At 41.7% G+C, this 21,508-nt stretch overlaps 2 protein-coding genes across 5 annotated transcripts in view; one reads left to right on the top strand and one right to left on the bottom strand.

Annotated features, from left to right (window-relative positions):
• Positions 1 to 984: 984 nt before the first annotated feature.
• DHFR (dihydrofolate reductase) lies at positions 985 to 20,843 on the bottom strand. Of its 3 annotated transcripts, none has more exons than XM_080574078.1 (6): positions 20,675 to 20,839; positions 20,197 to 20,246; positions 17,141 to 17,246; positions 16,118 to 16,244; positions 3,500 to 3,615; positions 985 to 1,874 (listed from the first exon to the last, which is right to left on the bottom strand). In XM_080574078.1, exons 1-6 carry the CDS (start codon positions 20,758 to 20,760, stop codon positions 1,787 to 1,789), a joined length of 573 nt encoding a protein of 190 aa, XP_080430204.1. In that variant the 5' UTR covers positions 20,761 to 20,839; the 3' UTR covers positions 985 to 1,786. The 3 variants fall into 3 exon arrangements, with proteins under 3 accessions (XP_080430204.1, XP_080430206.1, XP_080430205.1); XM_080574080.1 differs by lacking the exons at positions 985 to 1,874; positions 3,500 to 3,615 and adding exons at positions 4,355 to 14,059; positions 14,979 to 15,025 and having other exon boundaries at positions 20,675 to 20,843; XM_080574079.1 differs by lacking the exons at positions 985 to 1,874; positions 3,500 to 3,615 and adding an exon at positions 14,184 to 15,025 and having other exon boundaries at positions 20,675 to 20,843.
• The window catches only part of MSH3 (mutS homolog 3), a 114,241-nt gene continuing 113,576 nt past the window's right edge, over positions 20,844 to 21,508 (top strand). For both annotated transcript variants that reach the window (XM_080574043.1, XM_080574042.1), the window contains exon 1: positions 20,844 to 21,008. In XM_080574043.1, coding sequence (XP_080430169.1) covers positions 20,901 to 21,008 — 108 coding nt within the window. In that variant the 5' untranslated portion in view covers positions 20,844 to 20,900. The remainder of the gene's footprint in view (positions 21,009 to 21,508) is intronic.

The raw sequence follows: 21,508 nt of genomic DNA, 5'->3' as shown, positions 1-21,508 counted from the left end.
TGTTTTTTTGCATTAACAATCTAAGATATCTATAAGAGGGCACAGATACAAAATTCTGCAGAGTAATCATCCTCTGGAAATGATACACCTGCAGCAAACTGTCCTATGTGCTTCCCACACGTATGGAGGCTTACACCCCTCTGTCTATCCATCTTCTTCAAACAGTAAGCATTTAAGCCTGTGGTGGTTAGTATGTCTGTCTTTAGGATGAGTGCATTTCTTTTGGACCTAATTTCATTGCACACATATTCATAATTCTTAACTGAAATTTGTAAGGCATATCAAAAATATCTAATGCAAAAGGTGCCATCTAAATGCAGTGTTGTGACAGAAAAAATGAAAACAAAACTTGCATGTTGTTGGCAGGGTGGCATACTAACAGATCTGTCATGAACATGTTATGAACAGTTTTAAGTAGAAATTGCAGTATTGTGTCAGAAATTCTCATTTCCTCAAATCACACACCAACCTCATTTCTTGTAGAATTTGACAAGTGAGGGTAGCTAATTTGGGGAGTACCAAAAACACAGAGTAACTACTTATGTTCTCTGTAGAATTGCTTGTATCCAAGCAAAAGTTCAACAAAACCAGAGTGGTTCTGCAAAACTTTTGACAGTATCTCATTCAATATATGCTTAGGCAGAAACTTTCTAATCTATGTTCACGAGAATATCACTGTGCAATCTAACACTGCCTAAAGTGTTTGCTTCCACTTTAAATAAATGTCAGTTGCTGTAAATACAGTACTTTGCAGATAAGCTGTGCAGAGCTTTTAACATTGACCTATTTTTTGATATTAACCGGCACATAATAAATGCTTTTGGGAGGTTATTTTCTCTTGTCAGGGTCACTGTGACTTACATCACAAAATATAAAAAAATACCAAAAAAAACCCCAATCTCCTTGGTAACAGTGTTCTTTCTTCCCTTTTGCTGTATGTTAGCAAATTAAAAAATAGTATTACTCCTATATAACGCAATCATATAACGTTGATGTTTAAATCTTTATTGATTGATGTAAAGTCAGCACATACAGAACAAGAAGATCAACATAGAAAAGTACTTACACTGTTAACATTTTGAAAGAAACAGAGTAAACTAAGACAATTCAGTACAGATACTGCAAAAATTATTCTTTGCATCAGTTTATTACTTTGTATCAATTTATTATGAAGAATTCAAGGGGTATCCATAGCTGATATTCTAAGTAAGTGTTTTTCTCTTATATATGAAACTTGGTTTTTGCTTTTCAAAAGCATGCAAAATCAACTTTTAATCTTCTCTTAGAAAACTGGCCACTGTTATGCTGTGCTGTACCGTCAAGCTGTGTAAAACTTGTCAATGTCCAGTATAATCCTCACTGATGTTAGAACTGGGACTTAGTGCAAGATTAAGGTCAATGTTACTTGTATTTCCCATAAAATGCTTCATAACACAATACTTTTAAAATGCTTTGGGGAAGAAGTCATCAGAGTTTTTAGGGTTACTCTTATTTTTTTTTTTTAAATTTCCTGCTCACAGACTGATCTGCAATGAAAGGGTGGTAGGGATCTGAGCTTGTAGGCTCTCACTGTCAGGGTTGGAGCTGCAGCTGCTGCTGACCACCCTCATATTTCCACTGCAGGATGTGTATTTGTGATGTGGGGTGTGTTTTCTGGAATCTTTCACTGTTGAACTATTGTACTATCAAGTAGGATTTTCTCACAGTGATGCAATATGTATTTTCACTCAATAAGATTTTATAATTTAAAATGCCTGCCCTTATGTAGAAGTACAGAAAGACTCATTTACTGTGCCAAGACAGTTTTTTCATACACTTCAAATTTGTACTGGATGCCATTCTCTTCCTGGACTTCAGCAGGGACACCTGGGTATCTAGAGAAAGGGAAAGGGAAAAAGCAAAGGACAAAAAGTAGATAGTAATATCATTGTAAGTCACCAGTAATTTATCCAATTAATCAGAACAGAGAGTTGCCTGGTAAAAAGGAGATGAAAATTAATCCTTACCACACGAATACTAACTACAAACTATTTTTGGGAAACATGTCACATGTGAATCATGCTACTTGTATGTACATCTTTTTAAATTGAGAAAGTAGACATGCAAAACAAACAAGACAAATAAAAAACAAACAAAATTTTGATTTGAGCCTCCCACATTACTTAAAATGTCGGTAAAGGCAGAAGTGACATAGACACGTATTTTTTTGTTTGCTTTTGTCTAGATGGTCTAGAGGAAATGCTATGGTAAAGGCTTTTTACAGGTCTATGAGACCTTCTTAAAGCCAATGATTGTTACCTGCTACAAAGTGTTCCCCTCTATTCCAAAGTTACTAAAGCAATTTTTATTGATAGATACTCTTAAAATCTCTTCAGTTCCCTGTGACAGAATAAGAGTTTTGTATGAGTAATGTTGACATAGAGGGAGAAAGAAATTTTAAATTGTATTTGCTGGGTCAGCCTCTGTTAGGCTTCCATTTCAGTAGGGAAATTATCTGCTACTTTATAATTAATGTTTTAAGACCAAATTCTGATTTCAGTTCATTGACCAAAACTAATATATACCTAGAAAACAAACAAGAGAAAGAGGGAAGAACTTTGGGTCAGAGATAATTATATTACACTAGACTAGGGTATTACACATCACAGAGCACTTCAGAATATGCTGAAGTTGAGAAAGGTGACTCATACTCCCCACTCACTTTGCCTCTCCTGCTTCCTTCTGTGCTTCCCCCACCTATTCTCTGCCAATTCAGTGCAAATCCACTCCTGTGCCCTAGGCTGTGAGCAGAGAGCAGGACTTGCCATACGTTCTGTCTGCTGTTGCTCTGCCATTAGCTGGAAACCAAAATGGGAGCAGCAAGATGAAGAGTTCCTGTACTTGTGTTGCTTTTTGAGGCATCTATTTGTACTTTTGGTACCTCCCCACTGCCTGTTGGATACGATCTTGTTTGAAAGAACATAAAAAGCATGACTAGAATGTGACAAGGATAACATAAAAGAAACTGTAGTGAATGGCAGAAACTTAACTGTTTAATACTTGTTCTTACTAAGTTTGTTAGTAAAAAGTAAATTTTCACAAGAGAAAGGAATAACCTTAGAAATCTATAAAGGTCCAACCTACCCTGTTCTTTGTCTCAGATGATTCACCGAAGAAATTCAGAGGCTAAAATACCACTAAACAGCATACTGAGAGATACAAAGCTTAGTAAATATTTGAGTAATTCTACAGTGAGAGAAAATAATTAAGCTCCTTTTCAAGCGTCTTCAAACTGAGAAATGCAATCCCTTGCTGTAAGGGTTATGGGAGGCTGAAGAATCCAAAAAATTCAAAAATTCTGTCTGTTCTGAGTGTGGTATAAATTCCAAGATCTATGTAAAACACAACTTTGAGGAAAAATACAGTGAAAAGCACCCCTAACTTAAAACAGAACATGGCCTTAGTAGGATCCTTACACATTCAGAATAAATAATCATTAAGTCTCCCTTCTGATACTTACTCTGTGAGAAGTTTGTAGTCATTGTAGTCAATTTCTGGAAAAAAAGTGTCACTTTCAAATTCATGCAAAATTCTTGTCACAAACAGTAGATGATTAATTGGCTTCTCCATTGCTGCCTTTAAATGCAAAGAAAAAAATAATTAAAATTGAATTGCTCCCTGTAAAACAGCTCAACTATTCATGAAGTATTATTCTTGTTTAATGACATTTTTAATAATCTTGTGTTAAAACACTATTTGAAATCTATAAGACAATACCAAATATACATTCTCATTTGAAATGCTATTTTCTTTACCAATTCTTTGAATTCTTATTGTCTGCTCCAGATATCACCACAGCAGTATGCAAAACAAACAAAAAGATGGATCTTAGGACAGTTTCTACTTATATTTTGCACACTAAAATTATGTTATCTAAAACTGAAACTAATCTACTATTTATATACAAGGTTTAACCAAAGCACTGAAAACTGAACTCTAGATCTCCTCATTGCATTCTGCCCAGGAGCACTTTCTGAAAGGGTAATATCATCGTGTCCCAGTTCCACTTGTTAAGTGGCAGCAAGACCTGGTCTCAGAGCTTTGGGCTCTGAGAAAACTAATTTAATTAATTAATTAAGAAAAAGTTATGAGAAGTCCTGTGAGAAGAAAGAAGCAGTATGGCCTTGTCTCAACAAGTAATGTGTGTATTATATGTCTTTGAAAGACAGTAAATTTCAATTGGTGAGAAGAGGCCTGCACATGACGGTGAGTTTTTACAATGTTTTATTAATATCACTAAGGATTCATAGGCTACTTCTAGTCTGCATTAGTCTGAAATTCCAGTGATCAAGTTATATATCAATTTAACATCCAAGTTTGATCTCTGGATTATGGCAAAGTGGTAATACGTTTTGAAAGTCTTGTAACAGCACCAAAGAGAATTTTCAGGTTCCTCGAATGAAAAAGATTATAAAGACAACTGTAAAGTGAGCTCCTCCCTAACGAATACACACAAACTCTTGAGTTAAAAAAGCTACCCTGGTGTCTGAGTACAACAAATTTGTTGAAATGCTTACAGCTGTTTCCTTGTTTCCCTTAATGGCAATCAGTAACGCTTTGTTAGAAGTGATTCACCATGCAGCATGCTATTAGATACAACTTTAAGTACAGGAACCAAGTAATTGCAAATTTTATCCAATAAAATTAATTGGTAGTGTTGCTGAGAAGCTCATTTCTAGAAAAGCAGCTCTATTACTACAGAATACCTTAAAATGAGAGGGGTAAGTCACAGCATACCGATATCCATCAGCACTGAACTGATGTACAACTAGTTTGTATACAAATATAATTTATTTATTTTTTTATCTAAGGGCAGGCTGTAGAAGGAGAAACATCATGTGGAATGATCGAAGAATAATTTGCTTCACAAAATTAAAAAAAACAACACCTTGTAAAATGAGATACTTTTCTTTTGCAGTAGGGGGATAAATCCACTTCCTACTCAGCTTAATGGGAATTTTTCCAGTGCTTCAGCAAGAACTCTCTACCAGCAGGAAAGGTCAGGGAAGAACGCATGGAGTGACTTGGTCACAGCTGCTGAACGGGCAGCTGAACTTAGCCCAATGGGAACCAGAGAGTGGCCTCTGTTGTAGACAAAGGGTAACATAGGTTGAATGGATCAACCAGCTGTGTAACTGTCTGCCCCTGAATCAACAGAAAACATGCAAACGCCTTCGTGAGTTAGCCAGACCAGCTCTGGGGTCTGTATGTATACACAGCTCAGCTCAATGTAGAGCGAAAGAACCAAGCAACAAACAAAAAGAAGCTGCAGAAGAACAGGCTTGAGCTGGTTACAACCTACGTGTTGCTCCCCAACATCATGACAGTGAGCATGTTACAGAGGTGAATACAGTGAAACGCATTTGTAATGTGATTCGACCATGTATTCCAATGGCTAAAGCTCTGCCAAGTGCAATTTTCACATTGCAATTTAAGTAGGCTGCTGTACTACATCATGAGCTGACCTCCCAACCTGGCCTGAGTCTGACCTCATGGCCCAGTCCGGTCTCCCCAGGGCTACATCTGGCCCTGGTTATCTTCATGGAATATCAGGACAAGCTGAATTTTTCCCCAGTCATAGCAGAACCCACCACCAGATGGGACAGGCACCTTCATGGCTGTGGTGGTTTTACCCAGCTGGGCAGCCGAGCTCCACCACAACCACTCTCTCACTCCCCCTCCTCAAAGGGAAAGGGAGAGAAAATAGGATGAAAAGGGCTCAAGGGTTGAGGAAATGTCAGGGAGATCACTCAACAATTCTTGTCAGACAAAACAGACTCAGCATAGGGAGATTAGAGAAATTTATTACCTATTACTAACAAGCTAGGGTAGTGGGAACTAAAGCAAACTTTCTTTCTCCCCCCTCGCCCCCCTTTCTACCTCCTCCCCCTGAGCAGCACGGGGAATGGGGGCTGCGGTCAGTCCCTGACGCTTTGTCTCCGCCGCTCCTTCACGGTCCCTCTCTGCCCCTGCTCCACGTGGGGTCCCTCCCACGTCCATGTCCTCCCATGTCCTTCCCGAACTGAGCCTGCGGGGGCTGCCCACAGGCAGCAGCTCTTCAGGAACTGCTCCCACACGGCTCCGTACCACGGGGTCCATCCATCCCCCAGGAGCAAACTGCTCCAGCACGGGTCCCCCACGGGCGGCAGCTCCCCCCAGACCCCCTGCTCCTGCGTGGGCTCCTCTCCACAGGCTGCAGCTCCGGCCCGGGGCCTGCTCCTGCGGGGGCTCTCCATGGGCCGCAGCCTCCTCCAGGCCACATCCACCTGCTCCACCGGGGGCTCCTCCACGGGCTGCAGCGTGGAGATCTGCTCCGTGTGGGACCCGTGGGCTGCAGGGGGACAGCCTGCTCCACCAGGGGCCTCTCCACAGGCCGCAGGGGAACTGCTGCTGCGTGCCTGGAGCACCTCCTGCCCTCCTGATGCACTCACCTCAGGGGCTGCAGGTAGGCTTCTCACTCATTTCTCACCCCTCTCTCTCAGCTGTTGTAGCACACCAGGCTTTTTCCCTTTCTTCCATCTCCTCTCCCAGAAGTACACCTAGCGTCACTCATGGCTCAGATCAGGCCAGCAGCAGGTCCCTGTTGGAGCCAGCTGGAGCTGGTGTGGGGCAGCTGCTGGGCTCTGTTCACAGAGGCCATCCTTGCAGCCCCGCTGCTACCAAAAGTTTGCCGTGTAAATCCAACATATCAGACCAAGAGGAAGAGATTTATAAAACAAAAGGATCACTCTTCTGAGTTCTTGGTTTGCTACATTTGAAAAGTCTGCACCCTCACTGCATGGTCATTATGTTCCCTCACTCCGTTGCCACACTGGATCTCAAAGACATTCTTGGTATGACTTTCATTTATTTTGCTTTCCCACCACAATCCACTAAATTATCCTAGGACTGTATTTGTACCTGTACTAGTTTCTCGTGGGAGTTCTCTTGTGAGAGTGTTTGCTCTTCTCGCAGGCTCGCCTGCTAATGTAGCAGCTACAGAACCATTTAAGGTATTACAGTTTAATGAGATAAGGAAAGCAAAGTTGGTTTTGTTTCATTTTAGAGCACAGTCTATTAAAACCATAGCTGCTGATCTGTTCCTTCAGAAACACCAGAGCTGTTCCTCAGAGATGACTTTCCAAAAGAAAGGGAGGACAGGAGAGCTGGTGTCAGGACTGGTCCTCTTGTCCCAGGCAAGTCACCCCCGTACGTGAGCCAGAGTCTTTATTACTCACATAAGCCTTTATATCCCTGTGAAAAGATTTTAGCATACCCTTGTCATTTTGCTCTTTTCTAGGCAACCATCAACAGACATGACTCTGAATCATACATCAAGAAGTAGATGACCTAGGAATTATTTTCCCCATAATTTCCAGCTGTATTGGACAGGCAGCCATACAAAATTAGTCTCTGTCTGCACTTAAAGAACTACTACCTTGAATTAGTTGTCCTTGTAGAACACAGGTTAAAACAACCCTAAACCTCTACAACAAATAGCTGCACATTACAAGCAGTTGTCGAAAGTACTACATAGAAAATTAATCTTTTAGAGATTTTATCACCAAACTGCTGCACACTGGAGGGCATAGCGACCAGTTGCTGTAGAAGAGACGAATTAAATCCAGTCATTCAAAGATTTGTCGGTTTTAGAAGGACACTTGCACATAGCTTTGGCCTTCCCATCTTCTACTGATTACATAAAGTAGATAAAATAGGGAAAATAACTATGTGAAGAACTTATTTTTCGAGTGTCTTTCTGCTTCTAGACAACATTGCCAATCCAAGCAAAATGCCAGAACAACACAAAAGAGAAAATTTCAAAGAAAACCATTCTGTCCACTTGCATTCTGTTTTTCAACTCTTAATATGCATATTGCAAGCTGCATTTTTGAAGCCACAAGAGCATTAATATATACATCACATATGAAAAAAAAATCTCACAGCTAAAGAGCTCTCGAAGTTCTAGGTCTCACCTAGGTAACACTTAAACCATCTCTATTGGAAGGGTAGCTGTGATAACCATGATAAGGTTATTCACCATGAAGCACCTTCAAAAACGCTTCCTTCCCATGTTCCCAGGGCTTGGCCAAGTGAGGTGGGTAATACTGCTTCCTTCCTGAGCTGCTGAGGCTAAATATGGTGAGGGAGAGAACGCTGTGTAAGCTCCCATCACCAGTTCTCTGCCAGGGACAAGAACGGTGCAATAAAAATATTGTATGACCTTTACTGAAAAGCCTGCCCATTTTGCCCCAGCAGAAACAGATAACCTTTATGCACTAGACTTTCCTTTGTAAAGTGGAAAGAAGGGTCCATGTTAAGAGGGTCTTTTAAATTTTTCCCGCTACAATTGCAGCAAGCATCCTTGAAAAAGAACTTAAAAAGCAACTGCTTTCATAGCTGCATGGTTTGTGACTACAACTCTGTCTCATATATTAACCATTTTTTTTTCCCAGAGGAATGTCGAATTCGGTGTTAGTTCACAACAACAACCAAACAAAGAACGATAGGAACATTACACCTTTCCTTCCAGTGTTAAAAACTTTAGTTTGAAGAGTGTACTGGAAAGGCTGGATGTGTCTCTCTCAAGTCTATGAAAGCATAAAGATGCTAAACTAAAGAAAGTTGTTCAACTTTTACAAGAAATTATTAGTTAATCCACTAGTCCATTGCTAACATTGTGGTTCTGTTTCTTCTGATTTCATTTGTAACAAGGTAAGAGACAGAAGCATTGACTAGAGGCATAACTACATTAGTTATGGATATATTTTTACAAAACACAGATTTCTATAGAAGGATAGTCCCATCAGCTGTAATGCTTTAACCTTGTCACATTTATATAGAAGAGACGTTAGGGAATTGCTTTATGATGGCTGTAATCTGTTCTCAAAAGACACCCGAAGGTCAAAGGACTAGTTAAATTGTCTTTCCATTGCTGTCATTTTGTTCACAGAAATACACATGGGAAAATTATTCTGTAAAGAAGTATTTAGTGGCATTACAGGGACAAAGTTACACTTGCTTACATGCTGGGAAGACAGCAATCTTCTCTGGAAACACAACTGCTCAGGACTGTACACATCTGCTTATTAAAGTAAGATTATAATGAGTTTGGTGGGACAGGGAAAGAAAATACAGACAGTACAACCACTCTCCTTCCTTGAAATTTACCTACATTGTCATGGCCAATTGCTGCCTAAGCGGTTCTCTCCATTGGCCAGGAGAACTCTGCCTATCATCCAGCCTGAAACCCTCCATAACACAATTTAGTGTATATCTAGAATTTAGTTTCCATGCAAAGACCTGATGTTGAGATGTTGCCCTTTATTTGTGGCTTAGCTTTTCAGTCTACACTTTGCACAAGGTAATGTTACTAGCTTTTGAAAATTTTAATAGGATTAAGCCATACTAATTAGTTTGAAACAGAAATAACAAAGAAGCCAATGCAGTGCTGTACTTTTTGCACTGATTCCTCCCAGAGCAGAAAAATGCTTCAGGCCTTTAGTGTGACGCCCTCCACGTCAATGGGTTCACACAGCTCAGATGAGCCTGCTCTTTGCAGCATGTTCTTGTAGCTACAAGGGCTACAAGGAAACAACAACACACTGCACTGCAACATGCAAGAAGAGCACAGCACCTTACCGCAGAAAAATGGGCTACCCATGTAGCTCCTTCCTAAGTGGTTCTCAGTCCTTGGTCACATCTCTGACTGAACGCAACTCTTCAAAAAACGATGGTAACACACTTGTTAGTCTCTACTTCAGGTTGTACGCAGTTTAAAACCACTTTGTCTTACGTGCAGGGAAGAGATTTCTTTTATGGTCTGTAGGAAATTCAGACATACTAAAATGTAATCCTTAAAATGCATATCTTAGTATATACGTATTAGTTAGCAAAGTTTGGGCAGGCTTGAAAAAATCACAGTAAAACTAGTGACTCAAATTATTAAGAAGTGATCTTTATGGTACAACAAAGATTTGAAGCTTAGCAAATGTGGCATCCACAACCCACTCAGGGCACGCAGAACCCAGTGAAGCATATATGCTTAGTCAAGAAACTCTATTTAAGAGGGTAATTAATCATCTGCAAGAGACTTGCTGCACTAAATATGAATAGCAACTTCATAATTCAATAATTTTGAAGAATGAAAGAAGGTAGATTACCAAACCCAATATGTCAAATACTAATACATAGGAAGACACCTGAGCATGAATATTAGACAACATTTTCCCTCAGAGATTACTGGAAATTGAATTTTCCAGCTCAAGCCTCTTTGTTGCATAATTTCCCCAAACACGATTTATCAGCAGCATCTATTTTCTGTTATGCCCAGCCTAGGTATTAACTCAACAGCAAAAATAACAAAAACTTATGAAAGAAGAACTTTTCTTCTGTTATGAAATTACAAGTTCTCCAAATTTAATACATGAATACAATTCTGTACTTCAGCAATATGACCTTGAGTGTCATTGTTTGCTTCCAAGGCACTGAGAAAGCAACAAGCTGAGTAGGAACATATAAATTAGAAGAGACAATTTTAGATGTTTGAGATGCTGTAAAAAAAAAAAAAAGTTTTATCAAGGTGAAAACCTGTTTGACATATAGCCTGTTTTAGTGTCACTAAAGAGGCCTTGGTTATGAGGACCTGAGTCATACATTTTTTATTTTTTTAAAGTTTTGTTGCTAGCTTTTTCCACTGGTGGGTTCATTCTTTGGAGGTTGTGTTTGGCTATTTTTACAAAATAGGTTTACATTAAACACTCCAAAAACATTGTATCATAAGACCATTCCATCCACACAAGTAGATGTGTTTTCTGTTTTTGTTTTCTGTTTTTAAGAAAGCCACTGTTTAATATTTGAGGATATGCTGGACTTATAGTTCCTATTCCTAGTAAACTCTCAATGTTATTCTAAATCAATTCAAAATACCCAGTTTAATCCAATTAAAAAAGACTGATCTAATTTATATTGAGCAGACATCCTTAGGACCTCCAAGCAGCACTATTTTTCAGAGTCAAAGCCAAGTCCTGAACCTCTCAATTAAGAGACAATTAAAGAGACAGTACTTCCACACAGAGTGCATCCACACTGGTGTCTCAGCTCAGAACAGAAATGTGGTTTTGAAATCGATCTTCCGATTGTCCGCACTTGCCATGCTTTTGTTGCACCAAGGAGCAATCTTGGTGTGTATGAACTACATTTCTTGGTGCTGAAACCAAGTCAGAAAGTCTGCTTAAGGAACTTATCTGATATACTCCAACTGCTAATAGGAACTCAAGGGACAATGAGTGAATCACCACCACAAGTTGTCCAGCACACATGCACTCACTGAGCCAGCAAAAGGCTCTCAAAACATCAAGTGCTCATGCAAAACTATGGAGTGCCTCTCATGGCACAAAATGACTTTGTAATTGCTATGACCTGCTAGCCCTCACTGGGCTGGTATGCTGCTCCTTCTTGTCCGTGCAATCAATAGCAGCATCAACACCTTCTGGAACTCGGAAGACCCAGCATGGCATCACGCTGAGATCCGAGGTAATTAAACTTGTAAACCTGCGCTGTGAGAAATCCAAAAGCTTCCTTGGAGGCAGTATTACACTTTATGGCCGTCTCAGGAGGTTACAAATCTTATGAGGTGATCAGTGTTAAGACACACTTAAGAAGATGAAGGCTGTCCTTAGCAAGACCTGGCACAACAACCAGCCACATCAAAAGCTTATCCCTGAGGACACTTTGAAGCAGGAGGAGGTTTTTGAACCAGTCTCTTCAGTGGACTGTGGAAGCTGTTTTTAATCCTTTCTGTTTTCACTTCCTAATGCCAACACTACTCATCTGTCCCTGCTGCCACCAAAATGCAGAGGACAACAAGTTCCAGAAGAGACAGTTTCCCACAGTAAGCAGCTGAACAGAGTATGAGTGTAACCTGTATGAGAACACGGGATGGGCACCATGTTCAGAGCTCACCTTCTGTTCTTCACTGGACTTGAGGCAGAAGCAAACTTATGTTAGTACCCCTTTGACCCTGGAGAAACCCGTGTCCTTGAGAACACAGGGAGGGTGGGCAAGAGGGCCACAAGCCACAGACAGCTGCACTGTATCCGTATAAATGTTCAGAAACAGGCAGGCTGTTTTCCGTCTCTCCTCTGTAGTCCTGAGGAAGCAGCTGCAGAAGCAGCAGCGGCACCTTGCCTCTATCCCACTCCCTGCCTCTCTATTGCTGAGGTCAGCAGGCCAAACTGGAGGCCATCTAGCACTTTTGCATGCCTGTGCTGGTCAAAGCAGCACAGCAGGCACCAGCAGTTCAGAGAGACAGGCTGGAAACCTGCATCCCTTCCACACTTAGGCAGCTGGGAACTTGGTCCACCCCAGCACAGCTCTGTAGGTGCAGATACGCCAGGCTTGCGCATCTTCGTGATCTGGGCAGGGCAACATGAGACACAGAGGGGATGCAGTATTTCAGAAAAGGAAGGCAATAAAACATCTTGGATGACCCCGTGCAGAAAGGATTCCTTTTCTGTCTGAGGTTCTTGGGAAACCTCCTGAACCATGCGCATCTGCCTCAGTTCTGGTGCCACCTGTGGTAACCCTTCTGGATTGCTGCCCTGGGCCTGGAACTTGGATGGGATGTGGGCACTGCCCAGGGCACCCACAAAAGGTGTGGGTAACCAAAGAGGGCAAAGGCATGGTCTTGCACATGTTCCCTACTTGTAACAAATTTAGAAATATGGTCTGTTCAATGACAACCTTGATCATGGTGGATGTCCCCAACCCAAACTGATTAATTGATCAGAAGTTGCTAAGCTTAGGAGCTTGTGTTAAAAGGCTCCTAGGAACAAGAAGCCACACTCTTGAATAATGATATGGACCCTGGCAATGGCAAAGAAGCAGTACCAGCTCTTGACAGATGCCCTCAGCTGTGCACCCTCACATTCAATGCATCCATCCCTTATCCTCTAGGATCCCTATACCAGAGGGATGCCAGCAGCCTGAGCCAAGAAGTCCCATGCCAAGGACCACTGATCAACCAGGGCAGAGCAGCTGCCGTGGTGAAGACTCCAAGAAAGGCACTGTGGCCATGCTCATACTCAGCCCTCAAGACACCCACAACAAGCCTGTGTGTGACAAGCTGCCCAAGGAGCTCTGTCGGAGGAAGTGCAACAAGGGTACGCTGAGCTCACCGTTCTCTCTTGTGGTGATCCTGACAGAAAGACCACTGTACGTTGACGAGTTTGTGATCTGCGTAAGTGGATTAGAGGCTGCACAGCTTGGGGTCCCCAGCATCTAAAGGGATTTAAGATTACCTACACTATTTTGTCCTTCTTTAAAGCAGTGTTTAAAATGTCACTTTAGAGCCTGAGTGCCTTTCTCAATGGGGTCATAATGGACTGGCTCCTCCTGATGCAAAACACCTCTTTGCTGCACTGTTGCAGAGGTGTATTCAAACGCACAAGAGGATTTATTCAGCAGGCACCACAGTGTTACTTCCCAATGAGCAAGAACAGAAGCAACCCAGGTAAGGACTGGAAAAGGACTTGATGGTGGTTGGGATGATCATTTGCAGGAGAGACATGGAAATTCAAGTATGAGGCTTTCTAGAGCGGAGTGCTCTCTTCATCAAGGTTTGTCCTCATAAAGCTCTACCTATTTTGAAAGATCTGAACTTTGGGCTAAAAGCCCCAAACTGCTAAAAGCAGAAATGCCATATGCCCTCAGCGCTACCTGCTTCAAACCACTCCTGTTGCACTTACTAGCTGAAGTAGTTACAGTCACTTTTCTCCATGACAGACTTGTACTTAATGAACACAAGCAGCCTTAAATCTTTGAGACATTCAAAGTAGTAAGATCAAAATAATGCTTTAAAAACAAGTACCTACAATTACTGAATAAAATGATTCACTTCAATTACCAATTGGTATTTTTACTTCCCACGCTTCTCTACATGGTAGAATGGAAATATTCCAGCAATCCATTGTGTATCTTCAATACAAGCACTAAAATATTACCTGCTGTTTCAATAGAAGTGTATGGTTTCCATCAAACCCTTTCAAATAAGATCGCAAAGATAGTTTGGATGCAGGAATCTGTATAAAACTTAAGATTTTTCCCTAATGAATTACAAATTCTTTTGAAACATCCTGAGTAGACACTTGAAAGAGGGAAAACAGCTGAAATTTTAAACCACATTCCTTCTGCTGAACAGCACAGCAATATGTTGTAAAAGTAGTCTTGATCAAAACTGCCTATTTATAATAAAACTAATGGTTAGTAATGGTATCAAAAATGACGTTGTTTTCTATCAACCAGACACTAGAAAAATAGTTATATTAAAAGCCGACAACATAGAATTTCCTCTATGAACAAGCACAAATTATCATTTTTTTACAGCACTAGATGAATAAGTGGCTAATGTACAGAAGGAGTAAATGCTTCTGCTCACATTATGCATCAGGCAGAATTACATACAGAAGCCAAATCCGGTCTCTTGCTCATGATGGGCAATTATGCCCAATATGAAGAGAATCTATCTCCAGAAATAAACTTGCCACTTATTACCAGGAAGCAGGCATTTTAATGGTTGACAGTGAAGGACAATTTATTGCTATATAATACTTGATTATAGACTGAGTGCATTTGGACATCAAATGCATGGTGGGCTTCGCCACATATGAAATTGACTATAAGACACAGATAAATGAAAAAAAAATAGGTAGAGCAACAACAGTCTTTTACAGGCTATTTGCTTATGCATGATTTTTTTTGTACAACCGTAATTACTAATTCTTGTTTATTTTTTTTTCCCAAAATATATATTCCCTAAGACGCAGAGAAGAGATTCACAAAAGGCACAAACTGCAAGAAAGGCAAGAAATACTCAAACATGTATTTTCTCACCCTATATACAAAAAAATATTAACAGTCTAATTTGCTACCAGGAGCAGAATGGCACTTTCATCACACACCTGAAGTCCAAGTGCCAGACAAGAAGTGGAGTACATTTCCTGCATACCTGAAATGACCAGAGGACAGGAAATGATTTTTCTTTATTGTAAACATAAAAAGGTTGCTTTACAATTCCTACTTAAGACCTGTTTTTTAAAAAAAGAAAAAAATCAGAATAAAGAATGCTTCTCCTGGTTGATGTGAAAGGAACTAGGGTTGATGTACGTTATCTTTTCTGTGGTACTGTTTGATGATAAGTGTAATTTATATGAGAAACTAACAAAAGAAATCACCTGAGAATTAAACGGCAGACCGTACACTGTGTAGGGGGTCAAAGGATGGCTTCAGGGACATGGATGTAGGCATGGAAAGCAGGCTAAATTTTATATGTGTGTAAGACAAAAATGAGAGGAAAAGTTTTGGGGAACAGAGAAAGATAGCTGAGGAAATACAGGGCAACAAGAAGATAGGTTTTACTTTAGACTTTGTTGCACACCTAATACCTTAATTAAGGAGAGGAGGAACTTTGCTTTTGTAGGAAAACAGGGCTGTTTACACAGGGCTTTGAGAAAAAAATACAGTGGCACACACTGTCTTTTTGGAACATAAACAGACACCAAGAGAAACCTGGGGAGTGGGAACAGTAGGGACAGCTGGTTGCTGGAAGGCAAAAGAGTCAGTTCCACGTTTTATCTTAACTAATCTCCTCTTATTTCTAATGTTATTAAATGCCAGGTCTCTTTAAATACTCCTTTCTTATTTGTACACCTGTATACAATGTAATACTTTAGCTTAAAGCACTGTACTGGTTTACTTTGTTCTTACATCCTCTGCAGAGCCAGTCTACTAGGACAGTAAAATAAACAAAACAATATGGGTCTTGGTGTAAAAACCTAGCAATTTAAATAGTTAAGAAAAGCTCTCAAAAGCACAATGACTGTATGACATTGCAAGAGCACCATTTCCTACTTGGACAGGTATTTTAAACTTCTGAGTTGAATATTACTCTTTAAGACTTGCTCTGCTGGAGTCACTGGAGTTTGCTAGGTCACCTGAGTAAAAAAAAAGGCTTACTCCTGTACTTTGTAAAGTGGAAATAACTTTGGCCTTCCTTCTTCCATCACAGAAAATTAGTAATTTAAGAGTACTATAAATGTACCTTATAAACCGAAGTGCCTCCAATGATCCACACCATGTCTACTTTACTCTTTAATTCCGGTGAATCCAGAAGAGCTAAGGCATCATCCAGACTTTTGGAAAGATAATGTGCTCCTTTTGGGGTTTCCCTAGGAAAACCAAAGTTTTATTAAAGGACCATTTGTCACAATAATCAAAACAATCACGGCATACAGTGTATTTCACTGAATTTACAAGTGACTACATGTTTCTCATTAGTTCATTATTTTGAAATGTCTATTACTGCTAAACCGACAGAATTCTCAGCTCACTGCAGGATTGCTTAACAAATCAAAACCTAACCCTAACTGTGACTTAAGAGGCACTATAAATTACAGACCTGATTTTTTTATCAAGTTTTTAAAAAAGCATAACTGGGGAATGTAGATATCCATATATTAAAATATAGATTTTTACTTGAATTCTAGAATTAATATTCTAGTTAGGAATTAATATTCCATTCAGCAAAACAAGTCAAAAAGTCCTTATCCTCGCCCCCCCCCAACCTCTCCTTTCAGCCCCAAACTCACTAACAACTTCCAAAGCAATAAACCATTACAGGTGGACATTTTTATTTAAGAATATTTTGATTGTGGGTGATGTATTCAGAAAGACAGCTCTGAGAAAGGACACGTTCATATACATTAAATGTTAATAAAAATAAACTTCAAAAAAATGATTGAATTCACCAATGTAACTAGGTACTAGAGAAATATAATTAAATATATGAGTCCAAAGGAATACTGGAAAGTGTCAGATGGTTTGTGTGTAGAGCTAGGACTTCTATTTATTATGCAAAGTAGTAATAATTGTTTTGTGAAGTGATTAAAAAATAAAAATATTAAAGAAATTAAAGGTAGTGATATCACTCAGAATCAATAGCAGAGGTGCTTCCTAAACAGATATAGAACATGTTACATTGAGAATTACTTTATGAGGTACTGCTATACATATCTTTAAGCGCAGCTTCGTTATGTTTTACAGGCTTATTATTCATCATACATACTTGAGCTCCCTGCTGAGCACTATATTAATTCTGTCTTTCAAAGGACGATGTTTCTCAGGAATGGAGAACCAGGTTTTTTTACCCATTATCACTGCATTCTGTTTACCTGAGTAAGAGAGAAAGCATTTATTTAAATGGTATTTTTGGTCTGTACTAAATTTGTTTAGTTGCTTAGTGACATCTGCTGGACTTTCCCTCCCCCTTCCGAAATCAATTTCACCAGTTAACAGAAGTACATGCTCATGACCCAAATTCTGAAATGAGTCACTGGCACAAAAGAACAGCTTTGTGGCCTCAAAGCGTTGGCAGGCAGTTGACACCAATGTAATCTTATTCACACTGTAAACTTGCAAAATTTAAATTAAAAACAACAACAACAACAAACCAACAACCAAAAAAAACACACACAAAAGGCATGTCACTGTCCATTACATAAACACGGGCTCTGCTAGTTATGAAGCCAAATTCATCTCCATGTGTGGGACCAACTCACAACGTCAGAGTTCTTAAAGAATGAATAAACATTTTTGGTCTCTTTTTAAATGCAAAAGTGGCATTCAGTACTTGACTTGGTGTTTGCATGTTCCAGCATTCCAATTATTTGATCAGAAATAGTTACCAGGTTTGAGAGTTATTAAGAAAAAAAAGCAGCCAGGTAAAAAGACAACTTTTGGGAGAAGAACCAGCCAAATTAAATTTAAAGCAGGTGTCCGACAGATGTTCAATCATATCCTAGACCTCACCCTTCAGTATTATATCTGACCAAACACAAAGATGTATAATCCAATTATCTCTCACACACATCCTCTTGAGCAGAGGGCTATCAGCACTTCCCTTCATTATTAGCAAGTGGTGTTGTCAGAGACATAAACGTGGAGGTTGAGACTTACAAAAGGCAGGAGGAAGCTTATTACTGTGCTACAAAGCAGGAGGGATTCTGTTGAAAAGAAAAGAGCATTTGCACACAGCTACATTCTCTGCTTCTTGGCACACCAGAGAACTGATGTTCCAGCTGTCCATGTGCCATGCCTAAATACCCTTGTCCTGCAGACAAGCTGCATGAGCAAATACCCAAAGAGATGTACAGCACTGTCAGTTTAGTTTTTTCTGCAGAGACCACTAGCAGCAAACACAAAAGTTCTGAAAAGCATGTTTTTCCTCACAGAGATTCACAGAGGGACACCCAAGAGGTCAGAACAAATATTTATCTAGACCAATATCTAATTTACAGTAGTGGTCAGTGCAGGTACACAAGCAGACTAAAAGCAAGATCAGGTGATACTTCTCCATGGTTTACTTCCCCTTTTGAAAAATCAGTGACTGATCACTTTTTTGAGCTAAAGGTGGTAGCCTTGCTGTAAAGATTTATGGCAGCATTATCCATTACAAGGTCTGTTTACACAGAAACTTAACTGCTTGACATCTAAGATCATAGCTTATCAAAAGATTTGCAAGCAGGATGGAGCTTTTTTTTTTTTAATTGTATTTAAAATATCTTTTTTTTTTTTTTTTTTGGTAATGGGTTATTTGTGCCAGGTAAGGCGGAAACTGTAGATAAATAAAAAGACTTATGTTCTGTCCTTTTGGTATACAAGGGTGCAACGGGCTCTATCAAATTTCAAAAACACAAGTAAAATCCTTAGGACTGTTGGAAATGAGATTACACATTCTTTGTGGAATATGGAACAGACCTTCAAATCAGAAAGTGGGAATATGTCACTTAAACATGGGCATATGTTAGGCTTCCCAGAAGTTTTGTGAACAAGTAAATTTTGCTATACAGTATTTTTAATAGCAGTGTGGGAAAAAGAAAAAAACAGGAGAGTGACCCTATTGACTAAGAGAAGCAGCAAAAAAACAGAGGGTAAGCCTGTTGTCTGTCATGGCCCTGATCCCACCAGCTGTAGAGAGCTCGCGTGGCTCGGAGAGGTCCCAACCTTCCTCTCCCAATGCCTCCTTCCCGCTCCTACCGCGTACCTTGCACTGGCCGTTCCAGCAGATGCCCAACCAGTAAGTACCCTGGTTGGTCTACTGGGTTATAGAATTGAAATGGCTCAAACAAAATTCAAACCAACACTAAAGACCATGTGAGAGGGGAGCAGGGATAATGCAGCAAGGCTTCACTCTCCTCCAGCAGAAAAGTATCCAGTCAGAACAAGCTGGCTGTTTCCAGCCCCTGCATTCCGGTATCCACTGGCTGGTGCTGATTTCCAGAACCTTTTTGACCCTTCAGTAACTGCCTTTGTTTCACCAAATCATCTGTGATATTACCGTGCTGCAAAGGTCTCATTGCCCCCCCCCCATTATTGCTACATATTACCAGTACAGTTACATATTACTCTGTACAGATATACTGTATATTGCTGCAGTATTGGTGCTGCATATGAACAGTACACTTGGGGTTTTCTGGCACACTGGGATGGCTTCAGCACCCAGACAAACAAGCAAAATTAATGTCACAAGGGTCAGAGTGGTGTAATGAACGGCCAAGGCCGAACTACAGAGCAAACGAGTCAGATAAGCTATCACAGCCTGCAAAAAAATTAATAAAAAGCCTGCTAATAATTCAGCACATAATAACTTTGCCATTTTATAATTGTTCAGGGTTAGAGCTGTAAGCAGACACTTGTCTTCTACCCCGCTGGGGTAGCAGGACTTTGATTTTATTTATTGGACTTTATTTTTTTGATTGTATTTATTGGACTTTGATTCATCTCCAATCTCCCCACTTAGCTGAAACAACCTGCAGATGGCATTTTTATAAAGGGGTAAAGTACTTTTGGGTAAAAAAATTATCTTCTTTTGTCTTATTTATGTCAAAACACAAATTAGTTCATTTGAAGCATAAGACATATGAACAAGAAAGTGCGCTAGGTAATTCTACGCCTACTTTTATTGTGAAACAAGGATGATGGTGAGGCTTAGGAGGGTGTGGAAGGGCAGGCTGCTTGCAGAAGCCTACCTTTGAGGTGACTGAAGTGAAATTACCTGTTTTCTGTGACCGACACCACACGAACCTAATAACAGGGTGCCCACTGCACCTCGAAACACATTACCTTTCACGTGGGACGTGGTGGTCATTCTCTGGAAGTACTTGTACTCGTTCCTGACAAGAGAACGAGCAGAGGGTTACGAGGGTTTAGGATTAAATTGCATTTCTGTGACTGGAGACGGCTGCACGGCAGCGCCGGTGGGAGGCGGGAGGGCGTGAGGAAGCCGAGGGGCAGGGACCGGGCCCAGCCCGGCGCCATGGCCGGAGCGGGACCTTTGGCCCCGACCCCGCCTGCAGGGAGCTGCTCTCGGCCGGGACCCCCCCGGCGCCCCCCCAGCCCCTCGGGGCTCCTCATACGGCCCCGACCCGCGCAGCACCCAGCACCACGCCGTGCATTTTTCCCGCCTCCCAATCTGGACTACATCTCCCAGCGCGCACCGCGAGGCCCCACAGTCCATGCCGGCCGGCAGCGCGCCGCGGGGCACGCTGGGACTCGTAGTCCCCCCCTCCTCCGGCACACCGCAGCGCCGGTCCCGCCGTACCTCAGCGGCGGCCAGGGCAGGGTGCCGTCCTTCCCGATGCCCATGTTCTGGCACACGGCCACGATGGAGTTGAGCGAGCGCACCATGCCCTCCGCCGCCGCCACCGACACCACTCCGAGACTCGCGGCGCAGCGGCGGGGCGGGCCCGGGGCGGGCGCTCTGAGGGCAACGCATCCGGCGGGGGCGGCGCGGCCCGGGCCGAGGCCTCGTCCTGGGTGCCGCGGCCATGCCCCGGGGGAGGCGGCGGGACCGCGGCGGTGGCTGTGGAGGCGGTGTCGGCCATCAGCCGGTGCTCAGCCGCTTCTTCGGGCCGGCGGCGAGCGGCGCGGAGCCGGTGCGGGGCGGCAGTGGTCGGGGGGCTGGGGATTTGGGGCTTGGGGCGGCGCCGCCGCCGCGTGGTCTCCCCGCCGTGAGTGGGGTTTGGGGTGCCTTCCCCCTCCCCTCATGGCCCTGCGTGGGTATTTCAGCCCCTTTCTGTCGTCTTTGGGACGAGGTTGCTGTGGGAGGTGTGGATGCGGCGCGGGGAGGTGGCAGGTCGAGCCGTGGGGATGGGGTTTGCCTGGTAACTCGCTTAAAGCACCAAGGGTGGCCACCCAAAATGCGGATGCGAGCTGCTGAAAGCAGCTGCCGCGTTGTTGTCCTTAAAGCACATCTAAACGTCGTGCTGCTGCGAGTTGCTTCTGTGTATTTGGCCTTACTTCCTGCCTTCTGCCTGTCACAGCACGCTGACGGGGGAACAGGCGTAAATCGGTGAATTTGCCCATCACAAAGTGTTAAAAGCACGCGTCTGTCAAAAGACACCCATGGAGAAGCAGTCAAAAGTACTGTATTTTA

Source organism: Anser brachyrhynchus, assembly GCF_964034855.1.
Source record: "Anser brachyrhynchus genome assembly, chromosome: Z".
NCBI lineage: Eukaryota > Metazoa > Chordata > Aves > Anseriformes > Anatidae > Anser > Anser brachyrhynchus.
The sequence above is the reverse complement of the archived record's forward strand: the minus strand, read 5'-3'. Positions and strand labels throughout refer to the sequence as shown.